This window comes from Nerophis lumbriciformis, linkage group LG15 (genome assembly GCF_033978685.3).
Source record: "Nerophis lumbriciformis linkage group LG15, RoL_Nlum_v2.1, whole genome shotgun sequence".
NCBI lineage: Eukaryota > Metazoa > Chordata > Actinopteri > Syngnathiformes > Syngnathidae > Nerophis > Nerophis lumbriciformis.
This window is the reverse complement of record NC_084562.2, coordinates 29,677,971-29,702,991: the sequence shown is the minus strand read 5'-3', so window position 1 is coordinate 29,702,991 and position 25,021 is coordinate 29,677,971. Positions and strand designations below refer to the sequence as shown.

The 25,021-nt window shown below is 38.4% G+C and overlaps 1 protein-coding gene across 3 annotated transcripts in view; it reads right to left on the bottom strand.

Moving 5' to 3' along the window:
- The window catches only part of rbms1a (RNA binding motif, single stranded interacting protein 1a), a 78,572-nt gene extending 56,504 nt beyond the window's left edge, over positions 1–22,068 (bottom strand). Inside the window, exons 1-3 of one of the 3 annotated variants that reach the window (XM_061974610.2) lie at positions 21,510–22,068; positions 13,017–13,159; positions 6,869–6,927 (exon numbers count right to left, since the gene is read on the bottom strand). In XM_061974610.2, the coding sequence (XP_061830594.1) occupies positions 6,869–6,927; positions 13,017–13,159; positions 21,510–21,560 (253 nt within the window). In that variant the 5' untranslated portion in view covers positions 21,561–22,068. The remainder of the gene's footprint in view (positions 1–6,868; positions 6,928–13,016; positions 13,160–21,509) is intronic. The other 2 variants (XM_061974611.2, XM_061974608.2) reach the window with 2 other exon arrangements.
- Positions 22,069–25,021: the final 2,953 nt, after the last annotated feature.

Sequence of the window (25,021 nt, the reverse complement as noted above, 5' to 3'; positions counted from 1 at the left end):
CCATGCAAATTTTGCATTTCCTTTGGAAATCGAGGTCCCAGAGTCTGGAGGAAGACAGGAGAGGCACAGGATCCACGTTGCCTGAAGTCTAGTGTAAAGTTTCCACCATCAGTGATCGTTTGGGGTGCCATGTCATCTGCTGGTGTCGGTCCATTCGGTTTCCTGAGATCCAGGGTCAACGCAGCCGTCTACCAGCAAGTTTTAGAGCACTTCATGCTTCCTGCTGCTGACCTGCTCTATGGAGATGGAGATTTCAAGTTCCAACAGGACTTGGCACCTGCACACAGCGCAAAATCTACCCGTGCCTGGTTTACGGACCATGGTATTTCTGTTCTAAATTGGCCCGCCAACTCCCCTGACCTTAGCCCCATAGAAAATCTGTGGGGTATTGTGAAAAGGAAGATGCAGAATGCCAGACCCAAAAACGCAGAAGAGTTGAAGGCCACTATCAGAGCAACCTGGGCTCTCATAACACCTGAGCAGTGCCAGAAACTCATCGACTCCATGCCACGCCGCATTAACGCAGTAATTGAGGCAAAAGGAGCTCCAACCAAGTATTGAGTATTGTACATGCTCATATTTTTCATTTTCATACTTTTCAGTTGGCCAACATTTCTAAAAATCCCTTTTTTGTATTAGCCTTAAGTAATATTCTAATTTTGTGACACACGGAATTTTGGATTTTCATTTGTTGCCACTTCAAATCATCAAAATTAAATGAAATAAACATTTGAATGCATCAGTCTGTGTGCAATGAATAAATATAATGTACAAGTTACACCTTTTGAATGCAATTACTGAAATAAATCAAGTTTTTCAAAATATTCTAATTTACTGGCTTTTACCTGTATGTGTGATGATGCGGCCCCGCCCCTGTAGCTGCAGGTTCAGCGCATCAAGATGGCTTGAGATATCACACAGAAAGGCCAGCTCACACAGAAACTTTTGCTCCCGGAGCTCTGCTGTGTCCTTCCCTTTGCTTTGCAGAAACTGACATATTTCTTCACGCAGCGGGGTGGTGGTTGTTGGTGGTAGCGGGGTGTGTATATTGTAGCATCCCGGAAGATTTAGTGCTGCAAAGCGTTCTGGGTATTTGTTCTGTTGTGTTTATGTTGTGTTACGGTGCGGATGTTCTCCCGAAATGTGTTTGTCATTCTTGTTTGGTGTGGGTTCACAGTGTGGCGCATATTTGTAACAGTGTTAAACTTGTTTATACGGCCACCCTCAGTGTGACCTGTATGCATACTTGCCAACCCTCCCGAATTTTCCGGGAGACTCCCGAAATTCAGCGCCTCTCCCGAAAACCTCCCGGGACAAATATTCTCCCGAAAATCTCCCGATTTTCAGCCGGAGCTGGAGGACAAGAACTAAATCATCCAGACTAGAGATACATTGTATTATTATGTTTATCTTACCTAAAAATAAATATATTTATTAATTTAAAAAAAAAAAAAAAAAAAATGTTTACTATATTTTGCTAAAAACATCAAAATTAATTGTATTTTTATTTATTTATTCTGACTCTTATTACATCCAGCCATATAATTACACATTAAAATAAACATATTTGAAATCATTAATTTTAAATGATCATAATAATTCATTTAAAATGACCATATTTAATTATTAAAATAATTGCTTGTTTATCAACAACTTTAGCATTTTATTCATTACATTTTGAAGCTCTCAGAAGCCAAGTTATGTTATATTCCTTAAGATTTATTTATGCAAGTTTGAAGTATCTATTATCTAAACACAGTTTTGTTTGCATACTTTCAGGATGTAGATATATATATATATATATATATATATATATATATATATATATATATATATATATATATATATATATATATATATATATATATGTATGTGTGGGGGGAAAAAAATCACAAGACTATTTCATCTCTACAGGCCTGTTTCATGAGGGGGGGTACCCTCAATCATCAGGAGATTTTAATGGGAGCATTCGCATACCATGGTTTATATAGGGCACAGAGTGGGTGGGTACAGGCTGGCGTAGGGGCGTGGTGATTGGCTCATGTGTTACCTAGGAGGTGTTTCCGTCTATGGCGGCATGTTGTTACAATTTCGCTGCGCTTGTTGAGGGATGACAGGTCTGAACGGTAAATAATAAACAGCTTCTCTTTCAAGCATAGGTTGCATCTTTTATTACCACTATTGTAAGGTGTGCTGGATGCAAGAATTTGCCATGTTATTGAATATTCAACATTATTGTCTTTGAGGTCCCAAATGTGTTTGCTGAGTTCTGTGGTATTTCGCAGGTTTTTGTTCCTGAAAGAAGCCTTGTGATTGTTCCATCTGGTTTTGAATTCACCCTCGGTTAATCCTACATATGTGTCGGATGTGTTAATGTCCTTGCGTATTACCTTAGATTGGTAGACAACTGATGTTTGTAAGCACCCCCCGTTGAGGGGGCAATCAGGTTTCTTTCGACAGTTACATGCTTTGTTGGTTTTGGAGTCGCTCTGACTGGGGGTCGACGGCTCATTTGCAATTGTTTTGTTGTGGTTTGAGATGATTTGTCGTATATTGTTCATGCAGCTGTAGCTCAATTTAATGTTGTTCTTGTTGAATACTTTTCTTAGGTTGTTGTCTTTGGGAAAGTGTTTGTCAATCAGATTGAGGAATTTGTGTCCAATGTTCGTTGAGACGTTTTTGCTGTATGGGGGGTTGTACCAGATGATGTTGTTTCGTTTTCTGTTCTTTTTTGGCTGGTTTCCTGGCGTGGGTTCATAGGTGAGGGTGAAATTGTATCCGCTTTCATCAAGGGCTTTTTGGTACGGGGGGGTTGCTTGGTCAAATGCAGCTTTGCTAGATGACAGCATCGATAGCCTTTTATTGATTCCGGTAGGTATTCTTTTCGTGGTGGTGGGTGGGTGGTTGCTGTCATGGTGCACGTATTGGAGTGTTGTGTTGGGTTTCGTGAATGGTTGGTAGCTGTTATTTCTCAGGTTGAAAGTGACGTCAAGGAAGTTTATATATATATATATATATATATATATATATATATATTATATATATATATATATATATATATATATATATATATATATATATATATATATATATATATATATATGTATGTATATATATATATATATATATGAAATACTTGACTTGGTGAATTCTAGCTGTCAATATACTCCTCCCCTCTTAACCACGCCCCCCCTCAACCACGCCCCCCCTCCCACCTCCTGAAATCGGAGGTCTCAAGGTTGGCAAGTATGCCTGTATGGCTGTTGACCAAGTATGTCTTGCATCCACTTGTGTGTGTGTGTGTGTGTGTGTGTGTGTGTGTGTGTGTGTGTGTGTGTGTGTGTGTGTGTGTGTGTGTGTGTGTGTGTGTGTGTGTGTGTGTGTAAAAGCCGCATTTATTATGTGACTGGGCCGGCACGCTGTTTGTATGGGGGAAAAGCGGACGAAACGACAGGTTGTAGAGGACGCTAAAGGCAATGCCTTTAAGGCACACCCCCAATATAGATGTCCTGTATAATACCGGCGGGCCAGCTCTAATGTTCATTTCATATTGCCTCAAGGGCCAAAAGAAATTATACGGTAGGCCAGAGTTTGACACCCATGGTCTAAACGCTCAAAAGTGCTTCAAATCTGATCTTTTGGCATCAGATTCAGACCACATCAGGAGGTAGTCCTGAATCCGATTGGAATCTGATCTTTTCAAATGTGACTTCAGTCTGAACGCAACGAGACCTGAATGTGTTTTGGGCGAGCTACGTCGCTCGTGTGCGCGGGAAAGACGCAGTCGCCAGGAAGTGCATACTTCATCACAACATCTGCTTTCAGTGAGCAAAGTCTTTTTGGCGGCCGAGTTTTCAGTGCATCACTTGTCAATAATGCACAAATAATAGTCTTTATGTCATGTATGAATATATATTTGGATTCTGAAGAAATAGCGATTGTTGAAGAACCGGAATTGACGCTGTGATGTATTTGCTTAGATGTTACGTACATTGTGTAAGTGAGTTAAACAATAACACTAACACACTGATGTCTCCTCTACTTAACAGCCATTAAAAGAATACAACCCTTCCAAATATATTACACTATATACATCCATTCATACTTTATATTACTTTACTTATTTTCATGTAAAAAACACTCCATTTAAAAGGTGCGGCATCCATATCTAAAGTGACAACTTTTATTTTATTTTGTAGTAGTAGTAGCAAATTCCTTGTTTATTTACAGAATTCAGTCAACTTCCTTTGTTTTCACTTCATTGAATTGCACATGCAAGTAGGGATGTCCCGATCCAGGTTTTTGCACTTCCGATCCGATACCGATATTGTTTTTGCATTTCCGATCCGATACCGATACTGACCGATACCGATACTGACCGATACTGGCCTATCCGAGCATGTATTAAAGTTTAAAGTTATTTAGCCTACTTAGTTGTCAGAATCATGTTGAAATGGGTTTTAGTACTCTTGATAACAACTAGCCAGCTGAATTAGGGGAGTTTGAATAATACACAATGGTTGGTAACAAGAAACTGACCTGTTTATTCAAGGATAAACACAAAATAGACAAAATTATACATGACAAACAGAAATGGCATCATTGAACTAGGGCTGGGCGATATGGCCTTTTTTTAATATTGCGATATTTTAAGGCCATATTGCGATACACGATATATATCTCGATATTTTGCCTTAGCCTTGAATGAACACTTGATGCATATAATCACAGCAGTATGATGATTCTATGTGTTTTGATTGATTGATTGAGACTTTTATTAGTAGGTTGCACAGTGAAGTATATATTCCGTACAATTGACAACTAAATGGTAACACCCCAATAAGTTTTTCAACTTGTTTAAGACGGGGTCCACTTAAATTGATTCATGATACAGATATATACTATCAGATATATACTATCATCATAATACAGTCATCACACAAGATAATCACATTGAATTATTTACATTATTTATAATCCAGGGTGTGGAGGGGGGCGCCGGATGTAAGTGTCAAAAAGACAGCCAAAAGAGTTTGATATGAGAATAAATCTAAAGTTAAAATATAGGGTAGAAATGCACCCATTTGCAGGAAATGTAGTCTTGATTTTCAAAATGTTCTTTCAAGGCTTGCATGTCTACATTAAAACATTCTTCTTCATACTGCATTAATATATGTTACTTTTAAACTTTCATGCAGAGAAGGAAATCACAACTAAAAAAATCACTAATTTTTTCATACGGTGTTGATGTGGACATTTTTGCCTCGGCATTTTGATGGTGTGGACGTGTGGCACCGAATGGAGATAAGCGTCTCGACAGACGTCACAATATTTGAACAATGATGACGAAAACTGTTTTCTCTGTCGTGTCCGTGTGTCGAAAATTGTTATGCGCTTATTTTTTTATTTGATTTTGTGCGTGGCATAGATTTGCCGTGCGCAGAGGACGCTTGAGCAGGCTCGCACCTTAGCGGCTGCGCTAGCATCACAGCTAACGTTAGCCATGCCGCTACCTCGCTCTCTGCTGGGAGAGGACGTATACGTATGTGACGTATGACGTGACGTATGACGTGACGTATGACGTGACAGTATGTGACGTGTGTAAGAAGGTGCGCTCGCTGTCTGTGAGAGGGAGACACAGGAAAGAGTGAGAAGAGCCTGTCGTGTAATGCCAGCAGCTAAAAGCAACTGCGTGAGAATTGTGGATGTGTTGAAGGTGTGCTGGAAAATGCGGAACGGAAATATACGGAGCAGCAGAAAAGTGGAATGTATTATTTAAATAGGTGCGTTGGAAAACACGGACCGAAGTTTTTTTTTAAACTGGATCTGGATCGGCATTTGCCCATGCCTTGCCGATACGCAATTTTTGGCAAATATCGGCAGCCGATCCGATCCAAATATCGGATCGGGACATCCCTACATGCAAGTGACGTCAAGGCCACATTAGGGCCACATCAGGTCACATTTGGGCCACATCAGGTCACATTGGGGCTGCATTGGGGCCACATTAGGGCCACATCAGGTCACATTGGGGCTGCATTGAGGCCACATTAGGGCCACATCAGGTCACATTGAGGCCGCATCAGTGTCACATTGTGGCCACATTAGGTCATATTGGGGCCATTTTAGGGCCATATTGGGGCCACATCAGGTCACATTGGGACCACATTAGGGCCACATCGGGTCACATTAGGGTCACATTGGGGCAACATTAGGGCAACATTAGGTCACATTGGGGCCACTTCAGGTCACATTGGGGCCACATTAGGGCCACATTAGGGCCACATTAGGGCCACATTGGGGCCACATTAGGGCCACATCAGGTCACATTGGGGCCACATTTTACGTGCAGTGTAAACAGTCACCAGTAAGAACTCTGATTTCCAAAACGTCTGATTTGAATCACTTTGTCTTGCAGTGTAAACCTAGTCAAAAATAAGACATTTTGTCAAAGCTACAACCCAATATTCATTTCTACATTTGTTCTCCGACAGAAACTTTCTTCACTATACAAACGTTTCCATTTACAAACCCCCTCCAGGAACCAATGAAGTTTGTAAATGGAGGTTCTACTGTACAGTATATGTATTGTTGACAAAGATGATGTACTGTACATGTTAACAGCGAATAAGGCATGAAAAATTGCAATTTAGTCATGTTTTTGGATGTTTTAGAGCTCTTTATAGACGGAATAGAGTGACTCCTGATAGCTTTTTGTTAGTTGACTTTTGCTAGCTTAGAATGCATAAAAGAGAAAAGACATACGTTCTTGTAAGTATTATGAATGATGGGCAACATTCCCAAAAAGTGAAGTATCCCTTTAAAAGTATGTTGTTATAAGTGGCGGTTGAATGAATATATTACCAACCTTTACATTTGTTGGTTGTCTTGTCCAAAATGGCTTTTGCTGACTGAATCTTGCCATACCTGTGAAGACAATATGCAGAAGATATTGTCAACCACCTGAAACTCATACTTCATTGCCAGTTGTGTGCAATATTGACAATACACCGGTGACACTAAAACAATTCAACATAACCGAGGCTTAAAAGATCAGTCATATTTTCCATCTCTCACACACACAAACCGTGTGAATGGCGAGCTGTCATCACCATTCAGGCCTCGTTGCTACGATAAAGCGCTTTCATTTCTGCTTTGTGCTGGCAAACAGCACGGGGAAGAGGAACAAAACAAGCGACGAGGACACAAACAGCTGCTGCTGCTTTCATGGCTGAATGGCTGCCTACATAAGCTGGTGGGGAAATACTGCGCTCATGATGATGGCGCCCAACACATAACTGCTCACATCTACGTAGGATCCTGTAGACCACTCTACTCCTTGTTTAGTACCGTACATACCACCTTTCCTTACCTCGGATGACTCAATCTATTTGTCCTGAGAGATGATGACAATAACATTGCAGCAGCATTTTCCTGAAGATATAAAACTTGTATACATATATACATATATATATATATATATATATATATATATATAAGGGCTGTGAATCTTTGGGTGTCCATATCGATTATTGGGGTCACGATTCGATTCAAAATTGATTTTTTTTTTTTCAATTCAACACAATTCTCGATTCAAAAATGATTTTTTCCCGATTCAAAGGGATTGTCTATTCATTCAATACATAGGATTTCAGCAGGATCTACCCCAGTCTGCTGACATGCAAGCAGAGTAGTAGATTTTTTTTAAAAGCTTTTATAATTGTAAAGGACAATGTTTTATCAACTGATTGCAATAATGTAAATTTGTTTTAACTATTAAATGAACCAAAAATATGACTTATTTTATCTTTGTGAAAATATTGGACACAGTGTGTTGTCAAGCTTATGGGATGCGATGCAAGTGTAAGCCACTGTGACACTATTGTTCTTTTTTATAAATGTCTAATGATAATGTCAATGAGGGATTTTTAATCACTGCTATGTTGAAATTGTAACTAATATTGATACTGTTGTTGATAATATTCATTTTTGTTTCACTACTTTTGGTTTGTTCTGTGTCATGTTTGTGTCTCCTCTCAATTGCTCTGTTTATTGCACTTCTGAGTGTTGCTGGGTCGGGTTTGGTTTTGGAATTGGATTGCATTGTTATGGTACTGCTGTGTATTGTTTTGTTGGATTGATTAATAAAAATTTAAAAAATAAATAAAAAATATTTAAATTAAAAAAAATAAAAAATAGATTTTTTTAAAATGCGAATCGATTCTGAATCGCACAACGTGAGAATCGCGATTCGAATTTGAATCGATTTTTTCCCACACCCCTAATATATATATACATACATATACTGTGTGTATATATATATATATATATATATATATATATATATATATATATATATATATATATATGTATATACAGTCAAGAAAATAAGTATTTGAACACCCTGCTATTTTGCAAGTTCTCACACTTAGAAATCATGGAGGGGTCTGAAATTTTCATGGCAGGTGCATGTCCACTGTATGAGAGATAACCTAAAAAGAAAAATCCAGAAATCTCAATCTATGATTTTTTAACAATTTATTTGTGTGATACAGCTGAAAATAAGTATTTGAACACCAACATTAATATTTGGTAGAGTAGCCTTTGTTTGCAATTACAGAGTTTAAACGTTTCCTGTAGTTCTTCAGCAGGTTTGCACAGACTACAGGAGGGATTTTGGCCCACCCCTCCACACAGATCTTCTCTAGATCAGTCAGGTTTCTGGGCTGTCGCTGAGTAACACAGACTTTCAGTTCCCTCCAAAGATTTTCAATTGGATTTAGGTCTGGAGACTGGCTAGGCCACTCCAGAACCTTGATATGGTTCTTACAAAGCCACTTCTTGGTTTTCCTGGCTGTGTGCTTTGGGTCATTGTCATGTTGGAAGATCCAGCCACGATTCGTCTTCAATGATCTGACTGAGGGAAGGAGGTTTTTGGCCAAAACCTCACAACACATGACTGCAGTCATTCTCTCCTTAATACAGTACAGTCGTCCTGTCTCATGAGCAGAAAAACACCCCCAAAGCATGATGCTACCACCCCCATGCTTCACAGTAGGGATGGTGTTCTTGGGATGCTACGCATCATTCTTCTTCCTCCAAACACGCACAGTGGAATTATGACCAAAAAGGTCAATTTTGGTCTCATCTGTCCACAAAACTTTCTCCCATGACTCCTCTGGATCATCCAAATGGTCATTGTCAAACTTAAGACGGGCCTTAACATGTGCTGGTTTAAGCAGGGAAACCTTCCGTGCCATGCATGATTTCAAAGCATGACGTCTTAGTGTATTACCAACAGTGACCATGGAAACAGTGGTCCCAGCTCTTTTCAGGTCATTGACCAAGTCCTGCCGTGTAGTCCTGGGCTGATTCCTTACCTTTATTAGCATCATTGAGACCCCACGAGGCGATATCTTGCATGGGGCTCCACTCCCATTGAGATTGACCGTCATGTTTAGCTTCTTCCATTTTCTAATGATTGCTCCAACACTGGACCTTTTTTCACCAAGCTGCTTGGCAATTTCTCCGTAGCCCTTTCCATCCTTGTGGAGTTGTACAATTTTGTCTCTGGTGTCTTTGGACAGCTCTTTGGTCTTAGCCATGCTGAATGTTTGGGTCTTACTGATTGTATGGGGTGGACAGGTGTCTTTATGCAGCTAACGACCTCACACAGGTGCATCTGATTCAGGATAATACAGTGGAGTGGAGGAGGTCTTTTAAAGGCGGACTAACAGGTCTTTGAGGGTCAGAATTCCAGCTGATAGACAGGTGTTCAAATACTTATTTTCAGCTGTATCACACAAATAAATTGTTTAAAAAATCATAGATTGTGATTTCTGGATTTTTCTTTTTAGGTTATCTCTCATACAGTGGACATGCACCTACCGTGAAAATTTCAGACCCCTCCATGATTTCTAAGTGGGAGAACTTGCAAAATAGCAGGGTGTTCAAATACTTATTTTCTTGACTGTATATATATATATATATATATATATATATATATATATATATATATATATATATATATATATATACACATATGTTTTATTGTTTTAAATGCGATGACAATAAAGTTACATTCCATATCATTTAATGTGAAAAAAATGATCTACCTGAGGACAAAAAAAAGACCAAAAACCCCCACTGGTTCTCAGCATGTTATTACTTCATATAAGCAAAATAATGAATCAACAGAAAAACAAACTTTGACTCCCTGAACTCTCTGCCATCCAGTGGAACTGTGATTTGTAATCTTCTTGAAATACCACGTCTAAGATTGTAACATTTGACCAAACACTGTTCAGTGTTGCTTAGATTAGTTTCGGCGGTGTAGTTCCGCCTGGAATGTGACTTTTTCAACTTACTAAGGCATTTTAGACAAGTGAGTGCTTCCTATTTCATGGGAACAGTTTGAGGAAGTGCATAAAGCCACGCCCACAAAGACATTGTTGAATGACATCATCAGTCACCTTTCACCTCACGGCCCATTGGAAGCTGTTGTAGCTGCAAAAACTCTATATTTTTTTACAATTTAGCGCAAGATTTCCCCCAGATTGCAATTGGGGGTGTGGTCAATATGACATTGAGGTATAATTTGCATAATCAGAATCAGAAATACTTTAATATCAGCGTTGATGCTATATTTTCTTTAAAATGGCCTGAAAAATGTCAAAACAAACATTTAAAAACAAATCTGTGTTATTATTAATTCAAGTTAAAAGTTAAAGTAGCAATGATTGTCACACACACACTAGGTGTGGTGAAATGTGTTCTCTGCATTTGACCCATCACCCTTGTTCACCCCCTGGGAGGTGAGGGGAGCAGTGAGCAGCAGCGGTGCCGCGCCCGGGAATCATTTTGGTGATGTAACCCCCAATTCCAAGCCTTGATGCTGAGTGCCAAGCAGGGAGGTAATGGCTCCCATTTTCATAGTCTTTGGTATGACTCGGCCGGGGTTTGAACTCACAACCTACCAATCTCAGGGCGGACGCTCTAACCACTAGGCCACTGAGTAGGTTTAGTATTAATTAGTAATAAGTAATAAGTAGTAATAATTAGTATTAACATATATTTTGTATGATATCGTCTTGCTCTAATTGTTGCTGCTTCTTGTACAATGTACTTTGTTGAGAAGTTTCTAGAGAGTACTACTACTCTTTTAGTGACTTTTCCTTGAACAAAAACGACTAGCAACAAATCTAGCATGTTTTTTTGGTGTTATTGGAGACTGTATCTGTAACTACTTGGTATCGGATCGATACCTAAATGTGTGGTATCATCCAAAACTAATGTAAAGTATCAAAGTAGAGAAGAATAAGTGATTATCACATTTGACCAGAAGTGAAGATAGAACATGTTAAAACATAAAATAAGCAGATGTATAATAGGAAACAAATTTTTAATGTATCATAAGATTTTCTGTTAAAATGAAGCCAAAAATGACATTTTTAAACTTTATTTTGAAAAGTATCAAAATACATTTTGGTTCCGGCACCTAAATATTGACATTGGGACAACCCGAAATAGATTACTTAAATTTGTTTTCATGTGGCGGCTTATATTTGGCTGTGGCAAGGCACCGCAATCAATAAATGACATGTACTTGTCACAACAACACAAAAATTACTGATCAATGTCATCATTATTATCACAGTATTTTAGCTTTTGTGGTGTTTTTTTTAATGATAAACACAAAACAAATCATACGCGTCTGGTTTAAGTGATGTCACTTCCTGTCATACTTGCCAACCTTGAGACCTCCGATTTCGGGAGGTGGGGGGTGGGGGCGGGGGCGTGGTTAAGATATATATATATATATATATATATATATATAAGAAATACTTGACTTTCAGTGAATTCTAGCTATATTATATATATATATATATATATATATATATATATATATATATATATATATATATATATATATATATATATAAATAAAATAAATACTTGAATTTCAGTGTTCATTTACAAACTACAACTCACAAACACTTTAGAGTTAGGCTCCACCATCAGAATGTGTACTTAAACTTATAAAGATCACATGGATATTATTCAGTGAGTTGATTCACCAAAACTAACCTGTTATACAGGAGGAAAAAGCACACAGGACGTTTCAATTGTTCACAGACTGGTCGCGCTCATCAGAATGACAAGACACTTCCGGTCTGCAGGTGATAGCATTCAATTGGGAAGAAACGCCCTACTGCCCCCTACTGACCAATGTGAATACTGATAAATGTGTAATGACAGCTCCAAAAACGAATTCAAACCACAAAATAAAATAAATAAATCAACACAAAAATGTGACACATTATGGGTGGGTCACATATGCATGTACAGTAGATGGCAGTATTGTCCTGTTTAAAAGTGTCACAACATTGCTGTTTACGGCAGACGAACTGCTTTACGGTAGACACTGTTGTTGTGTGTTGTCAACACGTCACTCAGGTCCGCCTGAATTTCAGGGAGTTTTTCGGGAGAAAATTTGTCCCGGGAGGTTTTCGGGAGAGGCGCTGAATTTCGGGAGTCTCCCGGAAAATCCGGGAGGGTTGGCAAGTATGCTTCCTGTTGTAGACACGTCCATGTCAAGTATAGATCTGTCACTCAGCTGCTAGGTTCAATGTACACAACTGAATATCTTAGTTAGTTGTGTTTGTGCCAGTTTAAATTGGGTTATGGTGTTTCTTCATGGGGAAATATGGTAATGTGTCTTATATTCATATTAGCATTTAAGCTAGCGAGCAAGCTTAATATGAACTGTCGAGAGTTTTACAGTGGTTTATCGTTAATTCCGTTTATGGAACCGAAAATGTTGATGAATCGGACATATTTTTAAGTATAAACTCATGACGTTAGGAAGGTAAACAGTAAAAACTGCTAAATTGATGAGATGATCCAGGGTTACAACGACGGTGGTCAGAGTCCGAGCTTTATAAACCTGTGAGAAATCTAGCGTAGACTGTTGCCCATGCAGACGTAGACCCTGAAAGACACTTGATTGTACTCACTGGTGACAGAGTTTGACCAGGTCCAGGTCTGTGGTGGCAGGAGGCAGACCCCGGATGTACAGGTTGGTCTTGCTGAGCTGCTCCAGGCCTGTGCTGCTGCTGTTGCTGCTGCTGCTGGGACTGGACGGAGTCATGGGGTAGGACTGCACACAGGAGGGCCACTGTTAGCTTCCAGAGTGTAGAAGGGAGCCACATAATCACATTTAAGGCACCGGTCAACTGTTATCACAAGGAATTCTCGTCTGGAGGGATTAAAAAGATGACAAAGCACAGGTCTCCTATCTACTGCCGTGTACCAGCCTGCTCTCCACGTTGATGTCCTTCAGCAGGTTCCAATTAGACAACTTCTCAATACTTTGTTAAGCAATCGAGACAACATCAAGCTCTTAAATACCAATGAGGTTTGCCTAGAATAATGAGTTCATGATCATATCTTGCTCCGTTTTCCTTCTTGCGAGCCGCACAGCCCCGCTAAGCATTTCCTTCCCCTTACTCATCCATGAAAATAGCTCCCAGCCAGCCCAAACCCTCTCCAGATCCGTTCCAACACAAAGCCTGGCACCGTCGCGCCATCTGTCCGTAACCAAAGGACAATCCACGCAGAGACCCAAAGCCATGGATACCACCGCAGTCATGCCAACCCCAAACACCAAGATTTTCCTACCAAGTCATGTGACGGTCGGATGCTCACGGAGGATTCCTTTTCACAGAATGCTTCGCTGTGGCACAAACATCTGTTGGGTCTTCAAGCAAAGGCCCTTTTTTTTGTTGGTATGCAATTACTACTACACTAATTTTTGGGAAGCTTCAAAGGCTTCTTCACGAGACCACAAAAAAGCAGCTTTCGGAGCGGCGCTAGGGGGTGGCTACCAGGGAAAGACATCAATCCCAATTTTACTTTTGGAAGAAGAACATGCAGTACCAGAGTCCAACAGAGGGGCAGCGGCTTCGTAAAGTTTCAATGCATACTGTGCATCCTATGTGCGCATTACGGAACGTAAACATGAATATCAGGAAGTTTTTTCCAACTAAAAGTAACACGACAGATAAACAACAACACCCGCTGTGATGATTCAGGTTTGTGAATCGTACCGCCATATGGCGCACCGGATTATAAGGCGCACCGCCGATGAGCGGGTCTATTCAGATCTTTGTTCATACAAAAGGCGCATTAAAGGGGTCAGATCATGATTTTTTTTTAATCTACATTTAAAGACTTCCTTGTGGTCTACTTCACATGTAATAGTAGTTCTTTGCATAGATTATGTTTTACAGACCATCTTTTTCATCTCTTTGCGAAGATTAGGAATAATACTTCATGTAAAGGGGAAGATATAAACATCCCATCAGTCTTTATCCCATTGAGAGCAAACATTGTACAGTAAGTGATTGTTTTATTATGTTGATAGTTTATATTTCTTGTTTCGCACTTAGCAATACTGCTACATGATGCTTAGTGTTTCACTAAAGCTAGATCTGTTTTTTTTTTTCTAAAACTGGTAGATCATCCTCCTTATATTCAGAATCAAAAATAGACGTTTCTGGATCATCATTTGTACCAAAGTAGTCTTTGTTGTCTCTCATCAAATCTGCCATGTTTAGTAGTCTTGTTGTTATTGAAGTGAAAATTGAACTTTGTGATGCGTCTGTGAATTTAATACGCTTAAAATGATCAAAATATATAAATATTACATGTATTATGAATGTTGATATACTACATATATACTTACAGGGTGTTTATAAAACCTTGATGGAGGCTTTCAGATGTTTTTAGAGAGCTTTATAGACGGATTAGAGTACTCCCGTTGGCTCCATTGTTAGCTGACTTTTGCTAACCTTTATTTACAAGGGGGGTGAGGGGAGCAGTGAGCAGCAGCGGTGCCGCGCCCGGGAATCATTTTGGTGATTTAACCCCCAATTCCAACCCTTGATGCTGAGTGCCAAGCAGGGAGGTAATGGCTCCCATTTTCATAGTCTTTGGTATGACTCGGCCGGGGTTTGAACTCACAACCTACCAATCTCAGGGCGGACGCTCTAACCACTAGGCCACTGAGTAGGTTTAGTATTAATTAGTAATAAGTAATAAGTAGTAATAATTAGTATTAACATATATTTTTTATGATATCGTCTTGCTCTAATTGTTGCTGCTTCTTGTACAATGTACTTTGTTGAGAAGTTTTTAGAGAGTACTACTACTCTTTTAGTGACTTTTCCTTGAACAAAAACGACTAGCAACAAATCTAGCATGTTTTTTTGGTGTTATTGGAGACTGTATCTGTAACTACTTGGTATTGGATCCATACCTAAATGTGTGGTATCATCCAAAACTAATGTAAAGTATCAAAGAAGAGAAGAATAAGTGATTATCACATTTGAACAGAAGTGTAGATAGAACATGTTAAAATTGAGAGCAAACATTGTACAGTAAGTGATTGTTTTATTATGTTGATAGTTTATATTTCTTGTTTCGCACTTAGCAATACTGCTACATGATGCTTAGTGTTTCACTAAAGCTAGATCTGTTTTTTTTTTCTAAAACTGGTAGATCATCCTCCTTATATTCAGGATCAAAAATAGACGTTTCTGGATCATCATTTGTACCAAAGTAGTCTTTGTTGTCTCTCATCAAATCTGCCATGTTTAGTAGTCTTGTTGTTATTGAAGTGAAAATTGAACTTTGTGATGCGTCTGTGAATTTATTACGCTTAAAATGATCAAAATATATAAATATTACATGTATTATGAATGTTGATATACTACATATATACTTACAGGGTGTTTATAAAACCTTGATGGAGGCTTTCAGATGTTTTTAGAGAGCTTTATAGACCGATTAGAGTACTCCCGTTGGCTCCATTGTTAGCTGACTTTTGCTAACCTTTATTTACAACTTACAATGCATTAAAAAAAACATAGAGTATGTGTTATTGGCCTACATAAGAATCCTGAATGATAGACAAAATTCCAAAAATGTGCAATTCCCCTTAAGGTAGTCAGAATTTGGAAGTTGAGAAGCCGTATTTTTTTTCTTCTTCTTCTAATGAATCCATCAATCCTTTGGGATAAGACCCGGATCTTCTTCAGTCCTAACTCCACCCCTGGCTCCAACAAGGCACAGGCATGGAGAGAGAAAAAAACTCCCTCTTTGTTTCCCTGCAGGAATCACATCCCAATCACTTCATTGATTAATATGGATGGAACCCGAACGTGCTGGAATAATTCAATCCATGTGAAGCTCATATTTCAATCACACGTCGCCATAAAAACTCTGCTTCTGCATTCTACATCGTCAATCTTCCATCCCAATCAGAAGGTGTGGCTGTAAAGAGGGCCCTCACTTCCTGTTCACCTGAAAAGGTCAAACTGTAGGATACGGCCATGATCACACTTAAATAGAACTACAATAACCATAATACATGTTTAAGTTATATATATGATCACAATCAAAGAAGACTACAATAACCATAGTACATCCATCCATCCATCCATTTTCTACCGCTTATTCCCTTCGGGCTCGCTACAATCGGGCGGAAGGTTGGGGTACACCTTAGACAAGTCGCCACCTCATCGCAGGGCCAACACAGATAGACAGACAACATTCACACTCACATTCACACACTAGGGACCATTTTAGTGTTGCCAATCAACTTATCCCCAGGTGCATGTCTTTGGAGGTGGGAGGAAGCCGGAGTACCCGGAGGGAACCCACGCAGTCACGGGGAGAACATGCAAACTCCACACAGAAAGATCCCGAGCCTGGGATTGAACCCCAGACTACTCAGCACCTTCGTATTGTGAGGCAGACGCACTAACCCCTCTTCCACCGTGCTGCCCTAACCATAGGACATGTTTCAGTTATATACATGATCACACCAAAAGAGGACTACAATAACCATAATACATGTCTAAGTTATATACATGATCACAATTAAGGAGGACTACAATAAGCATAATACATGTTTAAGTTATATACATGATCACAATCAAAGAGGACTACAATAACCATAGTACATGTTTAAGTTATATACATGATCACAATTAAAGAGGACTACAATAACCATAATACATGTTTAAGTTATATACATGATCACAATCAACGAGGACTACAATAACCATAGTACATGTTTGAGTTATATACATGATCATAATTAAAGAGGACTACAATAACCATAGTACATGTTTAAGTTATATACATGATCACAATAAAGAGGACTACAATAACCATAGTACATGTTTAAGTTATATACATGATCACAATAAAGAGGACTACAATAACCATAATACATGTTGAGGTTATATAAATGATCACAATTAAAGAGGACCACAATAACCAAAGTAGCGTACAGTTCTAACTTATATCTGTCAGTAGACTCGCGATGGAAGCGCGAAACACTTCAACATGGCCAGCGGCGAGAAGACGCTATAAGTGGAAGCACGTAAACAAGACCCGCCCACAAAAAAGCACTTCCTGAAGATACGGTCAGAAAGCGGCTTGAAGATGGTCTGTAAAACTTAATCTATGCAACATTTTGAGCAAAGTATCACCAAAACATGTTATGTATACCACAAGGAAGTGTTTTAAATGTAGAAAAACATCATATGACCCCTTTAAAGAGAACTACAATAACCATAATGCATGTGTAGGTTATAATAACCATTATGTGTTTTTCAGGTTATAATAACCATAACGTATGTTCAGGTTATAATAACCATAATGTATGTTCATGTTATAATAACCATAATGTATGTTTAAGTTATAATAACCATAATGCATGTTCAGGTTGCAATAATCATAATGTATGTTCAGGTTATAATAACCATCATGTATGTTCAGATTATAATAACCAAAATGTACGTTCAGGTTATAATAATGTATGTTCAGGTTATAATAACCATAATGTATGTTCAGGTTATAATAACCATAATAAATGTTCAGGTTATAATAACCATAATATATGTTCAGGTTACAATGACCATAATGTACTGTATGTTCAGGTTATAATAACCATAATGTATGTTCAGGTTATAATAACCATAATGTATGTTTAAGTTATAATAACCATAACGTATGTTCAAGTTATAATAACCATAATGTATGTTTACGTTATAATAACCATAATGTATGTTGAAGTTATAATAACCATAATATATGTTCAGGTTATAATAACCATAATGTATGTTCACGTTATAATAACCATAATGCATGTTCAGGTTGCAATAATCATAATGTATGTTCAGATTATAATAACCATAATGTACGTTCAGGTTATAATAACCATAATGTATGTTCAGGTTATAATAACCATAATATATGTTCAGGTTATAATAACTATAATGTATGTTCACGTTATAATAACCATAATGCATGTTCAGGTTGCAATAATCATAATGTATGTTCAGGTTATAATAACCATCATGTATGTTCAGATTATAATAACCATAATGTACGTTCAGGTTATAATAATGTATGTTCAGGTTATAATAACCATAATGTATGTTCAGGTTATAATAACCATAATAAATGTTCAGGTTATAATAACCATAATATATGTTCAGGTTACAATAACCATAATGTACTGTATGTTCAGGTTATAATAACCATAATGTATGTTCAGGTTATAATAACCATAATGCATGTTCAGGTTGCAATAATCATAATGTATGTTCAGGTTATAATAACCATCATGTATGTTCAGATTATAAAAACCATAATGTACATTCAGGTTATAATAATGTATGTTCAGGTTATAATAACCATAATGTACGTTCAGGTTATAATAACCATAATAAATCTTCAGGTTATAATAACCATAATATATGTTCAGGTTACAATAACCATAATGTACTGTATGTTCAGGTTATAATAACCATAATGTATGTTCAGGTTATAATAACCATAATGTATGTTTAAGTTATAATAACCATAACATATGTTCAGGCTACAATAACCATAATGTACTGTATGTTCAGGTTATAATAACCATAATAAATGTTCAGGTTATAATAACCATAATATATGTTCAGGCTACAATAACCATAATGTACTGTATGTTCAGGTTATAATAACCATAATGTATGTTCAGGTTATAATAACCATAATGTATGTTCAGGTTATAATAACCATAATGCATGTTCAGGTTGCAATAATCATAATGTATGTTCAGGTTATAATAACCATAATGTATGTTCAGGTTATAATAACCATAATGTACATTCAGGTTATAATAATGTATGTTCAGGTTATAATAACCATAATGTACTGTATGTTCAGGTTACAATAACCATAATAAATGTTCAGGTTATAATAACCATAATATATGTTCAGGTTACAATAACCATAATGTACTGTATGTTCAGGTTATAATAACCATAATGTATGTTCAGGTTATAATAACCATAATGTATGTTTAAGTTATAATAACCATAACATATGTTCAGGCTACAATAACCATAATGTACTGTATGTTCAGGTTATAATAACCATAATGCATTTAAGGTTATAATAACCACAATATATGTTCAGGTTATAATAACCATAATGTATGTTTAAGTTATAATAACCATAATATATGTTCAGGTTACAATAACCATAATGTACTGTATGTTCAGGTTATAATAACCATAATGTATGTTCAGGTTATAATAACCATAATGTATGTTTAAGTTATAATAACCACAATATATGCTCAGGTAATAATAACCATAATGTATGTTCAGGTTATAATAACCATAATGTATGTTCAGGTTATAATAACCATAATGTATGTTCAGGTTATAATAACCATAATGCATGTTCAGGTTGCAATAATCATAATGTATGTTCAGGTTATAATAACCATCATGTATGTTCAGATTATAATAACCATAATGTATGTTCAGGTTATAATAACCATAATAAATGTTCAGGTTATAATAACCATAATATATGTTCAGGTTACAATAACCATAATGTACTGTATGTTCAGGTTATAATAACCATAATGTATGTTCAGGTTATAATAACCATAATGTATGTTTAAGTTATAATAACCATAACATATGTTCAGGCTACAATAACCATAATGTACTGTATGTTCAGGTTATAATAACCATAATGCATTTAAGGTTATAATAACCACAATATATGTTCAGGTTATAATAACCATAATGTATGTTTAAGTTATAATAACCATAATATATGTTCAGGTTACAATAACCATAATGTACTGTATGTTCAGGTTATAATAACCATAATATATGTTCAGGTTATAATAACCATAATGTATGTTCAGGTTATAATAACCATAATGCATGTTCAGGTTATAATAATGTATGTTCAGGTTATAATAACCATAATGTACTGTATGTTCAGGTTATAATAACCATAATAAATGTTCAGGTTATAATAACCATAATATATGTTCAGGTTACAATAACCATAATGTATTGTATGTTCAGGTTATAATAACCATAATGTATGTTTAAGTTATAATAACCATAACATATGTTCAGGCTACAATAACCATAATGTACTGTATGTTCAGGTTATAATAACCATAATGCATTTAAGGTTATAATAACCACAATATATGTTCAGGTTATAATAACATAATGTATGTTTAAGTTATAATAACCATAATATATGTTCAGGTTACAATAACCATAATGTACTGTATGTTCAGGTTATAATAACCATAATGTATGTTTAAGTTATAATAACCACAATATATGCTCAGGTAATAATAACCATAATGTATGTTCAGGTTATAATAACCATAATGCATTTAAGGTTATAATAACCACAATATATGTTCAGATTATAATAACATAATGTATGTTCAGGTTATAATAACCATAATGTATGTTTAAGTTATAATAACCACAATATATGCCCAGGTAATAATAACCATAATGTATGTTTAAGTTATAATAACCACAATATATGCTCAGGTAATAATAACCATAATGTATGTTCAGGTTATAATAACCATAATGCATTTAAGGTTATAATAACCACAATATATGTTCAGATTATAATAACATAATGTATGTTCAGGTTATAATAACCATAATGTATGTTTAAGTTATAATAACCACAATATATGCTCAGGTAATAATAACCATAATGTATGTTGAGGTTCTAATAAAGTATGTTGAGGTTGTAATAATATATATATTCAGGTTCTATGCACACAACAATTAAAGGCTGAGCAGCTGCTCTCATCTCCATCCTCCTCCTCCTCCTCCTCCTCCTCACAGGATCAGATGTGATCTCTCCATCTTGCTTTTTATGACTCTTATTCATCCTCGCTCTTCTTTCCATTTGTCCAGCACTTCATTCCCTCCACCAGCACGCCAGCGATCATGGAAAGAAACATTCTTCCCCGTCCTTCCTTCTCTGGAGGGGCCGCGGGTGTCATTCGACAAAAGGCGACGGCAGGAAGGGCTTCCCAATGTCATCCGCGCGGCAGGAAAGTGGCAGTAGTAGAAAAGTAGAAAGGCGGCCTGGCCTACCTGCTTGCGGCTGCCACTTTTCAGCGGGTTGCCCGTGTTGGCGAAGATCATCCTGCGGTAATGTTGGAGGTTTGCAGCACCACTAAGGTAATGTTGGAGGCTTGTTGGAGGCTTGCAGCACCACGATCACCCACGAAGAAGAAGAAGAAGAAGTCACCAATATCACCGACGAAGAAGAAGAAGAAGTCGGAAGCGGTGAGTCGGCTAAAAAAACAACAGGCGTCTGTTTAAAATGTCGGCATTGTTAGACGAAGCCTGGCCGCCCTGAAGGTAGTGACACATTTATCCGAGGGAGGGACTCGTCTATCCGCTCACTTTACGCCGAACCAGTGAGCCTCGGGTCCGGTTCATTGATCTCCGACGTCCTGCTGCAGACCGCTCACAGTCCTGCCTACTACGGACTCAACCATTCGCCGCTCCTGGGGGGTGTTCGACCTGCCAGCGACCGCAGGATCTCACCGCCAAACGCTCACTTGTCGACTTTATTCCACGTCGCGTGTGCCGCGTCGGCTTTTGGCGTCGAAGAGTGGATCAAAACGCGGATAGAAGAAAGGTTTCCGGGTTAATTTTCACCGGCTGGAAACATTTGCCGCCTTTCGTGTTGGTGTCGTCCGCACATACCAAGCATTCTTCACCCCCACCTCCGCCAACCACACACACACACACACACACACACACACACACACACACACACACACACACACACACACACACACATTCTTGTATTTTTTACTTTCTTGAGACCTCCGAAAAATGCCTACCTCTTTAGGACCACCCTTTAATAATAATAATAATAATAATAATAGATTTCATTTGTAAAAAGCACTTTATATTGAGCAAACAACCTCAAAATGCTACAGTGTATTAAAAAAATAATAATAATAAAAAAATAATAAAAATTAAAGCTGCAAGCAGCATTGGTCGGGCCCGCATATTTAGCAGGTGCTAGTCCTAAGTGTCCCAATACTTTTGTTCAGTTTTCGTCATAAGTGTCCCAATACTTTTGTCTACTTTTAGTCCGAATCAGGCCCGGCCCTAACCAATCTGGCGCCCTAGGCAAGATTTTAGGTGGCGCCCCCCCACATCGGCAGTGAAGTGTATATACTCACAAGAACCCGAATAGCTTTGTCTTTGACCTTTTTTTTTTTACTTACAACTATACCTAATATATAAAGGGGTGGAAAAGTGACTATTACCTGCAGGGCAAACATTAGCTAACCAGAAGGCAATAACAATGTAAACAAAAAACACCTGCTTAAAAGATCTAATACAAATGTCCCTGAGGAATGTAAGGTGGGAGTACTGTAATTACCTAACGTTACATTATTATTTTCCATAACAATTTAGCCCCCTCCACAATATTAACCCGACGTTAAAACAGAACTAGCTATTTATTGATTAGCAATTGCCGAATCATGTAACATTAGCTTAATGCTAAAAAGCCAGGTTACTATCACATTCTGTAACAGACAAATAATTTCATGTAGGCTAACGTTACCTACCTGCTACCTCTGTCTTTTCTCGTTTCTCCTCTTCTTTTCTCTTTTTTCTTCTCTGGGCACCTGACAGTTTTGGCCGTTTTGACATCTTGTGTTGATTTTTTGTTGTGGTGACATCCAAAAAGAGTCATGATACGGGAAGGGAGGGGGCGCACCGTGCGGGGGGAGGAGGGGGGGCGTAATGTTGTAACAAATAACATTTCTATTAAATAGGCTTTACTTTGCATTTTAATTAACGTGAGATTATTTTTTTGTATTTAGAAATAATAATAACAACTTTTTTTTTTTCTTTTTTTTCTCCAACATTTGTGGCACTGGCATGGCGCCCCCTGATGGACGGCGCCCTTAGCATTTGCCTATACGGCCTATGCCACGGGCCGGCCCTGGTCCTAAGTGTCCCAATACTTTTGTTCAGTTTTCGTCATAAGTGTCCCAATACTTTTGTCTACTTTTAGTCTGAATTCTCCCAATACTTTTGTTTAGTGTACCTACCTTGTCTGCATTGTGTGGGCACGCTGGTGCTTCCTGCTTTTAAGCAGCCTTCTTGAAAAAACAGCAGCATCAGCGCAGCGGCTCTTTGAAGGGTCATAAAATGAAAACCGGAGCCGGTATTAAAACTATTTCGATAACTTTTAATCAAAAGGGTTCAATCTCTCTCCTGTGTTAGTTTGAAGCCGAAACAACAAACACGCTCAGAGGAGATAATGTTTGAAGAAAGGTGACCGGTTTTTACAAAAATGTTGTGTTGAAGGGGGAATAGAAGAGAATCAGAATCAGAATCAGCTTTATTGTCATTACGCAAGGTAACGAGATTGAGGCCATTCCATACAGTGCGATGTGTGCATGCTAGAAAAACAATGTGCAAATATATAAAAATATAAAAAATGTAGAAGTGCAATGAATATGGTGTGAAATGAATATATACATGAAAAAACAAAACAAAAACAGGGTGGTTGGTGGAATGGGTTATTGCACCGAAGAGAAGGCAGTTATGAGGGACAATGGGGCAGTCCGTTCAGGATGGTTATGGCCCTGGGGAAGAAGCTGTTCTTTAGCCTGTTTGTTTTGGTTTTAATGCACCTGTAGCGCTTCCCAGAGGGCAGCAGGTGGAACAGGTCAGAGCCAGGGTGGGTGCTGTCCTTGATGATGGCACTGGCTCTGTTGAGGCAGCGGGAGGTGTAGATGTCCGTCAGAGAGGGGAGAGGGCGGCCGATGATCTTCTGAGCCGTCTTGACCACTCTTTGCAGCCTCTCCCTGTCTGCTGCAGTGCAGCTGCCGTACCATACCGTAATACAGTAGGTCAGCAGGCTCTCGATGGACGAGCGGTAGAAGGTCAGCAGCAGGTCAGGCTTCAGGTTGTACTTCCCGAGGACTCTAAGGAAGTGTAGCCGCTGCTGAGCCTTCTTGATGATTGATGTGGTGTTGACTGTCCAGGAGAAGTCATTAGAGATGTGGACTCCAAGGTACCTGAAGGTGTGGACCCTCTCTACACGCTCGCCGTTGATGTAGAGGGGGGCAGGGTCGGTGCTGCTCCTCCTGAAGTCCACGATGATCTCTCTGGTCTTGCTGGTGTTGAGAGCGAGGTTGTTCTCCGAAGACCAGGCCGTCAGCTTCAGGACCTCCTCTCTGTAGGCAGCCTCGTCACCCCTGGAGATGAGCCCGACCACTGTGGTATCGTCGGCGAACTTGACGGTAAGGTTGTCACTGTGGGCCGGACTGCAGTCATGGGTGTAAAGGCAGTAGAGGAGGGGGCTCAGCACACAGCCCTGTGGGGAGCCGATGCTCAGCGTGCGGGAGGATGAGAGGTGCGGGCCAAGTCTCACATTCTGGGGTCGGTCCGTTAGGAAGTCCCTTATCCAGGCGTTTTTGAGAGGGGGGAGGCCAAGAGTGTCCAGTTTATTGCAGAGTCTGTCCGGGATTATTGTATTGAAGGCAGAGCTATAGTTATATTTAGCAGGTGCTAGTCCTAAGTGTCCCAATACTTTTGTTCAGTTTTCGTCATAAGTGTCCCAA